This window comes from Convolutriloba macropyga, chromosome 10 (genome assembly GCF_964194025.1).
Source record: "Convolutriloba macropyga chromosome 10, txConMacr16.3, whole genome shotgun sequence".
Taxonomy (NCBI): domain Eukaryota; kingdom Metazoa; phylum Xenacoelomorpha; order Acoela; family Convolutidae; genus Convolutriloba; species Convolutriloba macropyga.
Genome location: NC_134477.1, coordinates 5,459,491 through 5,470,801, shown reverse-complemented (window position 1 = coordinate 5,470,801; position 11,311 = coordinate 5,459,491). Strand labels below are relative to the sequence as shown.

Genomic DNA, 11,311 nt, shown 5'->3' with positions numbered 1-11,311 from the left:
CTGAAGATTGCATTTTGAACTTGAGGTCAAAGTAGATTTGTTTTGCCATAGCTCTTAATATTGGGACATGAGCCCTGAGCAATTGGAACCTGAGCCCGCAATTATAATCAGGTCAGGAAAAGGCATTACAGGGCCGATAATGTTATTTCGAACAATAAAAAAAAGACTCGGCAGAGGCCCTTTTTATTCGTTAAGGCATATCGCGGCCCAATTTTGTTGCATAGCCTAACTGCTACGCTGCCTAAATGCTACTGTCGGGCATGTCAACAAATTATCCCCATATGTAATGTTGGACTACGAACTGTCATGTTACTGCCCACAAAGAATTAACAAATTCAGCACCTAGTGCGACGTTGGGTTCAATTTGTTTACCATTCCAAGCTATATTTTTGTATTGTTGATCGTTAATGTTTTTCAGACAGAGAATTAATGTTAATGTTTTATTTCGTTAATGTTTTTCAGACAGAGAAATGGACGATTTCCAAAGCGCAGAAGAACTCACTTTTGTTGTCGATGACGTGTCCAACATAGTGAAGGAATCAATAGAGAACACAATTGGTGGCAGTTCGTACCAACATAATAAAGTGAATCAATGGAACTCAAACGTTGTAGAACAATGCCTGAATCAGCTGACGAAGCTGAACAAGCCCTTCAAATATATCGTCACTTGCATCATTATGCAGAAAAATGGAGCAGGATTGCACACTGCTAGTTCGTGCTTCTGGGATGCTAATACTGACGGAAGCTGTACAATTCGTTGGGAGAACAAAACCATGTACTGCATTGTGACCGTATTTGGACTGGCAATTTGAAGACTTCTTGCTAAAAACAAATTTTGTTGTATATATTGCGAAAAGTTGTACAATTGTAAACGTCATTGTATTGATATTATAGCCTACTTACTGCATTCATCGATGGACCTGATTTAATTCACTTAGGCTTTTAAAACTCTTGATAAGTTTAGAGATGGGTTCTAGTAGTAGACTTTAACATTATTTCATCGGAATTTGAAGTTGATATCTAACTACAATTAGCCAAATTAATGGTTTCAGGTAACAATGTTACCGGTTCCTGAAATATCAGAGCAGGAGAAGGAGGAAATCTACAGATACATACGAAGCCATAATCTTACAGAAGCGCTAGAGGTATTTTATTACGGACTGTGTACAACACCTTTTGTTCACACAATTGTGGTTTATCGATACATTTCTAAAAAGAGGTTAAAGAGGTGACTAATAATAATTGAAAGGGTCTATATTGCAGAAATATTGAGAAAATTGAAATGGACTTTTTTGCATGCAGTTTTTGCCTTTTGTGGTGAAATTGGTTTTCTTCCAATTAAATATAAGGATTAAATTGTTAGAATCTCAAAAATTGTCAAAATGCTAGCTGCATTTTGGCGACGCGATAGACAATTATACTCCTAGACTGAAACAAAAATGTTTTGGATTGACAAACAGATAACACTTTAAGATTAGAGTTTTTCTGTTTTCTTAACACAGTAGGTGACCAGAATTAAATTTTAGTAAGAAACAAAAATAAATTGATGCTTCGCTAATTTTTGATGCTTCGTGGAATTTAAAACAACAGAAAATCCAACACTTGAGGTTAATGGAAAAAAAAATCTTATTCAACTACCTTAACTTCAGTGACCTCTATTGAAATTGATCCTTCTGCTTCACATTTGATTGTGCTATATTGTTTAGCAGTCCGAGTTAATGCAAAATCTATAGATGTCACTTTTTATGTTTTCAGTTTAAATAATAAAAACAGTTTAAGTTTATTTTAGGGGAGGATTTTTTTTAAAAAAAACTGAAAAATACGGGCCAAAGCTATGCCCACCACTTAATTAATGGTTTTATTTGACCAAATTCAACAAAATTTATTGATCATATTTGCAAAATTTTTGACGAAAAGAACAAAAATGCAGTCATTTAGGAAAATACGATGAAAAATTGTCTTTTTCAACACTGCTCCGTTATTATCAACTGATGTACTTTCCCTAATTGATCCGAAATTGATTGATTCATCAAAGTACAACATGTACCAGCATGAGATAATTGCTTGCTAAACAAAATGTGGGTATTTGACTTTTAAAAAATGCAAAAAAACCTCATACTTTCTCATCGCTTTGTCTTGTCAACACTGAAAAAGAAAGAAATTCTTGCTTGGTTTAGTTGAAATTGTGAAAAAATTGACATAAGTTGCAACTTTTTTGATATAAATTGACATAAATTGACACAAAATTGCAACTTTTTTGATGATTTCTCTTTATTACTTAATGTTTTCTAGAAAAAATTTAACTGGATCCTGAGTCAAACTGGTTTTTGAAAATATAATCAAACAGGCAAATGTTGACCGCAACATATAAAAAGGTAAAACCTATTGATAAATGTGATTTCAAATTTTAGTTTCTCTTTTCGTTTACTTGAGCTAATCATATCAGGTCATTCATTTGTTTGCTATCTGTAGTGTGCCAACTGATTTTAGCTATTTTTTTGCAAATTACTTTCCGTGTTTGTTGCAATTGATTTTTCGTGACTGATTGCTTTTGTTGGATTTTAAGTGAGAAGCTGTTTTATTTTGAAAAGAAAGTGACAGATAAGTTTTAACACCTGGTAAAATTATATCGAATTGAATTCTCTGAGTTATTCAGCTTCAATTTTAAAGTAAGTTGCACTGGAAAAGTTTTGTTAATTTTAACTTTGCAAAATTGATAGTCAAAGGAGCTTTTGCCTCAGAGGAAAGAATTGTTTTTTGACAAACTTGGAAGTATACTGGAACATATTGTGCTGCGTACAGTCTTCCAGGAGCCCTGCTGTTTGTGGTGTCCTCGAGGCCCAAAATGTGTTAATTTGTCAATTCTTTGCCCGCTATTATGGCATTTTCTACCAGTTTTTTGGCATTGTTTGCCCTGTTTTAACTGAATTGTTTTGAGGGGTTTGAAAGAAAACCACTGAACGTATGTTATCCCACATGCCAAAGTTTGAAGCTTTAAATAAGGTCAATAGTAACTGATATCAATAAAATTCGTTCTTTCCTCTTCCCCTAGTTTAGCCAAACTTCAGTATTTTAGCGCCATTATCAGCTAATTAGTTTTGTTGTATTAAACTACACTGAAACACTAATGACGCAATTAAAGTTGGACAGTTGCGCTAACACATTGCCAAGTTGACGATGTGAGACTCTCTTTGTTTTCGACTCTCTTTGATCATTTTGACGTGCTTAATCTCAGTCTGCTCTTTTGTAAGTACGTCAATCTTTTTGAAAAGCCTCATGTATACATTCAAGTAACAGTGTTGCACAATTGTTAATAGCTCTTGAATGAGAAGCAATTATTGTAAACGTGTGTGTCTTTTTTTGTGCAAATTTTTTGCTTGACCTTGTTGCGCTGCTTTTCTTCTTGAAGAATCTTTGAGTTCGCAAGTTACTTTTTCACGCCCTTCTTGATTTTTAGTGATTTCAATTGCTGTTGCACCGAAATAAAGTTTGTTGTTCAAACAAGACCGATTGTTAGAGATTCGATGACAGGGCCACATTAACGGAGTGGTTAATACCTCCGTCGAGTTGACGGAAGAGCACTCAGGAGGTTGGGGTTCGGATCCTACCGTCGGCAGATGTTTTTACACCGCTCAGGAAAAATTTATCTGGGCTACAGCCCCTGAAATATATTGCGCCGCCTGTCACTCGAGAGCAATTTTTTTGACGTTAGTCGGTTTATGTTTGTAGTCTCAAGTTGATTTTCTTAAGTTTTTTTAAATATACTGACGTTGTTTTGAACAAGAAAATAAATTGAGTGTTCATTAGAAAATCTGTGTCTCTAGAGTTTAGAATTATTTTTATTCAAATTTTTGACAATACAGTTGAATTTAGACAATACAGTCATTCTGTAACAGTTTTAATAGTAAATTAAGAGGCAATAAGGTTTGTTATATGTAGACAGTTAAATGGGTAAAATAATATTTGAAGTTTTTATTTTCTAACTAATCTTTGAATCTTTTGTATTTCCTGCCGTTTCTACACCTGTCAGGTTCTCGGATGATTTTTAAGATTGCACGGTTTTTTCCGCTGATTATTGCGCCGTATGATTCTCTTGCCCGTTAATAAAAGAAAAAGATCTATAAGTTTGGCATAAGTTTGAGTCCTGTTTCTTATTAAATTTTGTGTTGCTTTATTAAATTTTGCTTTTTGTGTTGGGTAAATGACTACAGATTTAAGTTTTTCTTTAAGTTTTTTTTTTAATATGGTTGCTTTTATAATTTTTTGTTCTGCCTTTTTGCGGTGTTTCCATTATGTTTTAGATTGTAGCAAATTTTCAGGCTGATGCTCAGTAACCAGACCGTATTTTTGCCTAAAATTTATCAAAAATTAAAAAAAACATTTAGGGTGACCGCTTTTGCGTTTGTTTGGTTGTATAATTAGTAAAAAATATATATATTTCTTGCTACTGCTCGAGAAACTAATGTATTTTTCTTTTATTTACATAATATTTTGTTTGGAAATTTTGCCGACAGAATTCGAGATTGTCTTGTATAGTTCTCGCGTATCCGCATACGAATCGTTTTTTGAAAAACCATTGTTTTTCAATCTTGCCTTTAGATAGGAAACCATAGAGTTTTATGTTCACAGGCGCTACTTTTTTGTGTTTTCTCACCAGTTTGTTATTGTTGTGTCTTTTCATAAGAAGCAGAAGCAAACGCTGAACCTCCTTATTGGTTTTTCAGAATATAAGGTTAAGATTTCAGAATCTGTTCTTACTCTTGCTTCGAGTGTTGGAGAACTGCCGACCGGTCCCGGATGAATTTGTTCACAGATGTTTAAGTGTTACTTTTCTATTCAAAATTTTAGTGTTGTAATTCCCCTTGTTTGTGTCAGGTGACCTACCAGGTCCGAGTTTTTGCTCCCAAAAAAGTTTCTAAGCTAAACCTGTAAATTAAATTACACCCCTTTCCTTCGAGAACAATTCATTGGTCGTTAATCGGTATATGTTTCTTTTTTGGAGGTGCGAATTTTGGCGTTCCTCCAAATTTTGCTAATTTAAAAAAAGGTTTTTACTTTCTTAGTTTTTGTTAAGTTTTGACAAAGAACAAACAACAGGTAAATTTTCAATTCCTTCTATGCTCTTATTTTCTATCAGCCTATTCAACTGATTCCATTGCCAAGAAAATCCCAAACGGTTAAAGTGGAAGATTCAAACTTATTTTGATAATTTGGCAGTATTTCATGCATCACTTAGTGCGTGTCCTTCGATGTATCCTTAGGCCTTTCAACGCTTTCTCAGAATACTTTCAATAGTTTTTTCATCTCGTTTTCTGTTTAATTTTTTTTAAAAATTGAATTTTATTTTGAATTTTTATTGAAACATATGTTTTCTCTTCTTGAAAAGTTTTTAACCATCTTGAAATTACAGTCAAACGATTTTAAGCGATCTAAGTTAAATTTGTTTGGATTTTTTATTATACGATTGTTATTTTTAAATTAGTGGAAGATTATTGGGAAACTTAAACAACGAAAAATGACAAATATTTTTTTGCGTCCAGCTTTTATTGTTTGTTGTTGTTCGTGCTGTTTATTTCAAACAGTCCAAGATTATGGCACAAAAATTGAGAACCTGAAAATTGCACGTGCGTGGTTTGCTCCCAAAGTAAAATCAGCAATCCAAAAAGAGAAAAGTATCAAGCCTCCTGTATGTTACCTGTTGCCTAACTGGAAGTGTCTTTTGGTATATTGGGTGAAGACGAAGAATACCAGTCCCCCGGTGAGGAGATTGTTCGTGTTTTGATAGTAATTGGTTGCTCTTGCGGGTTTTTATAAGCAAAGTTACGAGCAATTTCCCCCTCCCCATGTTTTTGTTAATCATTAAGATGAAAACAACATAAGTTATAGTTACCAGTAATAATCAAAACCAATTCAATTTTTGATATTGAACAGGGGAAAACTAAATAACACTCGACAGCCCGGAAATAATGCCAGATCACTGCAATAAATTTACAAATTGCAAATAAATACGAATTTGAATTCTATTTGAAGGAAGCTTTTCTTCTTATCAGCAAGCAATTTAGAAGCTATTCTTTTTATTCGGAAAAAGAACGAGAAATGGGAAAGAGAAAAAGTAACGAAATGAAATCCCCGTAAGTTGAAACTAATGAATATACAACAGCAGATAGTTCTTGCGTTGCCGAAAGCATTGTCTTATCCTTCAAGCACTTTAAGCGAAGGGAACCAATCCTCTGGTATAACACAGTCAATGAGCAACTTGACAGTCGATTGCTCGGACACCCGTTTTCAAGTTACCGTTGATACAGCGCTGTTTTATCCTGATAAAACAGACAAATGTTTAAAATAATTGTGAAAGACCACAAAACTAGGATAAGTTATGCAAGTTGGGGACCACATTGTGACGTGTGGGTGTTATCACGATCTATATGGGCATACGCTTAATTAAGTTCGCTTTTGTCAAATACAAAGAAGATTCCCCGTGATATAGCAGCGTGCATTGACGAGATAATTATGGCTGGCGAAATACCAACCAGTTGAAGCACAGAAGATAATCATGGTGCATCAAACAGAAAACCTATTTAAGCTGCCAGACTTGGAAACAATTTCTGAGAAGCGGATTCCAACACTACGGTACATACCTGTCAATTTTCGACGCACTTGGTTGGACGTTCTTACCAAAATTATCGAGGGGTATGACACAGCCATACTGTACAGAAAACTGGAAGAAGCTATTTTCCATTAGTAAAGGCATATTACAAGCATCTAATTGGGTGGAAGGAAACCCAAACAAAACCAGGAATTTTTTTGTCAAAAAGCTTTGAGCACTGGAAAGCGGGTGACTACGCCGGACTTTGGTATGAAGCTGCATCGATGAAGCAATCAAGAAAAACAATTAATGAAACCATAGAAGGACTTGCAGATCGTGCTAAGGCGTTGTGCTTACAAGTGCTTCCAGAGAGCAGCAAAGTTTCTCTCATACGATGGAGTAGCACCAGATAATATGCCAATTTTTAGAGAACATAAAACTCTACACCCTTTAGAAGAACCTCGGCTTCAATTTCAAGACTACAGCTCCCAAGCGTATCAGTTTGATGAGCCAACTGTATTTGGCCAAATAGAAGTTTTTTCCGATCTGTCAGCTGGTGGTCCATCAAAAATGGACCCGGAACACCTTTTACATGCAGTTCACTGCGCAGCTTCTGACCAATCTAAACAAGCTATTACAAGCATAACAACGCTCGTGAATTTGGCCAGCAGAGGTCAGCTCCATGTTTCAGTGGCACCAGTTATCTGCAGTGCTTGTTTGACCACCGTAAAGAAATTACACAGCACAGTCATCTTTTTTACAGCAACAAATCTGTAACTAGTCAATCCGGAGTGCAACAAGGAGATCCCTTGGGCCCACTGCTGTTTTCTCTGACCTTAAGGCCTATAATGGAACAGATCGGAACAAAAATACCCAATCTTACCCAACACTGTTGGTACCTTGAGGATGGTATTATTGCTGGAACAGAAACTAAACTAAACTAGGCTTTAGATAAATTGACTGTCCCGGGCAAAACCTGCGAATGAGAACTCGGAAGAGACAAGCGTGAGTTCTGGTCAAAAAGAGCTCAGAACACGGTTGATAGAATTAAAAGAAACAGTAAAGATGGACTTGAAGTACTGGGTGCTGCGGTTGGCTCCCCCGATTCGTTGCTTCCTTTTTACAGAAGCGTGTTCAGAAAATCAAAAAATTACTGGAGAACCTGGAGTTCAAAAACGACCCACATTGTGCTCTTGACATTGTACATAGTTGCTGGTGTGCACCAGAATTGGTATTTCCAATGCGCTGCAATTCACAATCGGAGGTAGCCGTAAAAATTTTTGAGAAATTTGACTCTCTTCAAAGGAAAACTTTCGAGAATATAATTAGTGCAGTCTTGTCCAATGAGCCATGGCATCAAGCTTGTTTGCCTATCAGTAAGACTGGAATTTGAGTCAGACGAGCAGCTGACCAGATAAAAGCAGCCTATATTGGTTCTGTATCGCAGTCTTCTACTTTGGTAGATTTTATAACTGGCCAAAAACCGACAGCAGACCACACCTATACCAAAATGATAGATGAACTAAATGTTTTGTCAATACCGCAGCTTACTCAAAGCAAACTGCAGCGAGTCCTTGATGAAGTCGCTCTCAGTAATTGAATTGAAAACCGAACATCCGATAGGGAAAAGGCTCTCTTATTGTCACTCTCTCTGCCTCAATCAGGAGCCTCGTTATCGGCAACTCACATTCCGGCTTTCGGCCTCGATCTCTTGTCCAACGAATTTCGTGCAGCTGTAAAGTACAGACGGGGCTCTCCCATATATGAAAAAGAAAGGAAATGCCCTGTTGTAAAACAATATCTTTAGTTAAACTCGGTGATCATGCTGTTACATGCCACGGCGGGGGCGAGATGATTTTGCGGCATGACCGGCATGAAGGGATAAAATTTTGTTCGCTTGAAATGCAACAACTTGATACCAGAAAGAAATTCTCGGCCTGGAGATGTGTATTTACCTTGTTGGTCTGCTGGAGACCTGTGAGCCGGTAGCAGGAGCTGGGTACGAGATGTGAAAGGCGAGAGAAGCTACCTTGATCTTTTACCGCCCAACGAAAGGGGTAGCGCCCAAAATTAATAATAGCTCGCCCAACAAGTGGGGAGGTGTCAGAAGCTGAATAGATCGAGTGATTATATCGCTGAATGATTGCTTCAATTCTGAGGCTGAATGGCTATGTCACCCAACGGACTTAATTTATGAATTGATTGTTCTCGACTCACCCAGTGAGAGGGGAGTTGAACAAATTGCACGGAAGCAATTGATGAAATTAAGGAACAGGAGGTGGCGGTAAACTCAATTAGTAGACTGTTGATTTGAAATAGAACCATGTCAGCAATAAACTAAGTAATTTACAGTTAGACATACAAAAAAAGTTGAAACATAGATTATACCATATTGGGGGCTATGTTCCGTGATGGCTTATAATGAGATAAACCCATACTTTCTGCGCTATCGATATCTAGTTTTTCTGTGTCTGAAAGGGAAGATGTTATCTTCGCTTGCCATGCGCAGAATAATGCGTTTTGCTATCACTAACTTTTGGTCAAATGAGGACAGTAATGTTCAATGTCAGAATGTCAAACTGAGCATGTTTTGAGCGGTTTTGGCTGCATATTTTCAATTGTTCTCACCTACATAATCCGCTCGTATATTGCCCTTTAGGCGCATTAACTGGAACTTGATTGAGCACATGAGATCTGCGGAGTATCCTTATAAGGTAGCTATTTTTTATTGGCTCTATTTTTCTGGGTTTTGTTTTTCAGTGTTTTGTTTTGAGGAATTTTCTTCTAGCTTGAACGTGGCTTGAATTTTCAAGTGGCTTCTTAGTTTTAGTTTTAGGCTTAAGTTATTATAGGAATTCGATTGCTCTCCCATCCATAATTATCAGTTGTTTGATTCACTTGACTGCAATTAACTAACAAACGTCAATGGAAAATTGCACCGAAATTGGTTTCATTTTCTCAATTTAAATCACGCCAGTGGCAGATGTTAAGGCCGATAGAATTCTCTGCTAGCATTAAAAGCCATAAGTTTAAGACAAATTCTGGATTAAATTCAAACCTGAGCGATATTTTTCAGGCTGTGCTCTCTGGATTAACGGTGATCAGACCTCAGGATAGCCTTGCTTACATCGAGGAAAATCTGGGAGATCTGAAGGATCTAGAATATTCTGAAATCAAATGGTAATTTTCCAGAAGTTAAACTATTCATACTTTATCAAATCGGGTTAAGTTTTTTGTCTTTTAGGGATATCCTCATTCCCGATGAGCTTCGACCAAAACAGAAACTGATTGTTCCCAGTGCCTTAGACTTCGTCCTTGCAGTCTCAAAACGACGGGCCAGCGAAAGTAGCGATGTAAGTTCATTTCAATTGCACTTGACTAGCAGGCAATATTTCTCTCGCCTCGTCAGTTGAGATTTTTCACCTTGCCTAACATAACTTTTAATATGAGTATTGTTAATGAATTGACATAGTTTCCGATTTATCGCAGTGACTTTAATGAACGTATTATGAAGTTCAAATAGGGGTACAATTTGACTGATGGTTATAGGAGCTATCCAGAGGAACATTGCCTTCTAAAATTAGGCTAGTTACACCACTATTATAATGTATTAATTAAAGAGATATGCACCCTCCTATTTGTAAGGGTGTTTTTTTAATTATCAATTAAAAAACGCTCATTATTATTAACTGAAACAACTGTTCACCACATCAAGTCAAGCCTTCTCAGATTCCTTGCTCCCACGAACTGTCAGAACAGTCTCTGATTTCATTCCATACAAGGATCATTAATAATTTCTTTTATTTCATACTAAGATTGTGAATTTTTTTTTGAAGCAATGCAAGGATTGTACTAGGAAATAAGTTGATTTGTATGACATCATATATGATCCTTTCATGACTAAGAAGATATGGCGGCCCTGGATGTGGGTGAGGGGAAGGTGTAAACTTCTTAAAGTTGTTTATGTGTTCACCTTTTTGTTCTTTTCAGTTCTTTAAGTTCATTGCTGAAGACATAGCTGCTGAGGCTGAATTTTACGAGGTATACAAATGTACCATTAAGTGTGATTGAATGTTCATTTATATGTGAAATTAACCCACCTACACTTGATCAGGTGTCATTTTTCGACATGCACTTCAATGGTAAATGTTCTGAATCATGGCGCGCATTTCTGATGCAGACTAACCGTGTTAACTTTGTTGGGCTGCTTAGTTTCGGTCATTCGGTAACTGATTTAGATTAATTTGTGGCGTTTAAACAGCTCCGTTGGTATTTAGTTGATCAGAAATGTGTTTGATTTAGCCTTATAAGTAACTCCCCCCCCCCCCCAAAAAAAAAAGTCAGAATTCATTAGCTCGATACTTCGAAATAGGATCACTTGTAGTTGTGATCTATATATGCTTCCCTATGAAAAATCAGGGAGCCCAGTCTTTTTGAAGGTCATGGTTCCCAAGGAAGTGATTGCTATAAAACATTATCATTATTCATTAATGTAATGAATAATTTCAGCGTACAATATCAATGTAATTTTGCGCACCTCATCTCAGAATTGTCCATTGGTTATGGTCACGTCATTTTTTTGGGCATAAAGGCTGTAATTATAACCTAGATACTGCAAATTTTGTGTAATATTGTTTTGGTGGAACTCGTTTTCCTCCATCAATTTGAATGGGTATAGTCATCCACTTTTATATATATTATCTTCTTAATGTAAAAATTGTGCAC

At 36.3% G+C, this 11,311-nt stretch overlaps 2 protein-coding genes across 3 annotated transcripts; both read left to right on the top strand.

Annotated features, from left to right (window-relative positions):
- Positions 1-466: 466 nt before the first annotated feature.
- On the top strand, positions 467-948 carry LOC142348196 (dynein light chain Tctex-type 1-like). Its single transcript, XM_075399442.1, has one exon. It carries the CDS (start codon positions 471-473, stop codon positions 810-812), a length of 342 nt encoding a protein of 113 aa, XP_075255557.1. The 5' UTR covers positions 467-470; the 3' UTR covers positions 813-948.
- A 70-nt stretch (positions 949-1,018) lies between these two features.
- On the top strand, positions 1,019-10,095 carry LOC142348383 (uncharacterized). 2 transcript variants are annotated; one of them, XM_075399711.1, is made up of 4 exons: positions 1,019-1,145; positions 9,246-9,300; positions 9,663-9,766; positions 9,831-10,095. In XM_075399711.1, the coding sequence occupies exons 2-4, from the start codon at positions 9,274-9,276 to the stop codon at positions 9,997-9,999; spliced, it is 300 nt and encodes a 99-aa protein (XP_075255826.1). In that variant the 5' UTR covers positions 1,019-1,145; positions 9,246-9,273; the 3' UTR covers positions 10,000-10,095. The 2 variants fall into 2 exon arrangements, with proteins under 2 accessions (XP_075255826.1, XP_075255825.1); XM_075399710.1 differs by lacking the exon at positions 9,246-9,300.
- The last annotated feature ends 1,216 nt before the right edge of the window (positions 10,096-11,311 follow it).

Excerpts from the sequence above, each read along its gene's own strand:
- LOC142348196 (XM_075399442.1), top strand. The coding sequence starts at position 471 with ATGGACGATTTCCAAAGCGCAGAAGAACTCACTTTTGTTGTCGATGAC.
- LOC142348383 (XM_075399710.1), top strand. The coding sequence starts at position 1,059 with ATGTTACCGGTTCCTGAAATATCAGAGCAGGAGAAGGAGGAAATCTAC. Across the intron at positions 1,146-9,662 it reads ATCTTACAGAAGCGCTAGAG|GCTGTGCTCTCTGGATTAAC; the intron begins GTATTTTATTAC and ends GATATTTTTCAG. Across the intron at positions 9,767-9,830 it reads GAATATTCTGAAATCAAATG|GGATATCCTCATTCCCGATG; the intron begins GTAATTTTCCAG and ends TTTGTCTTTTAG.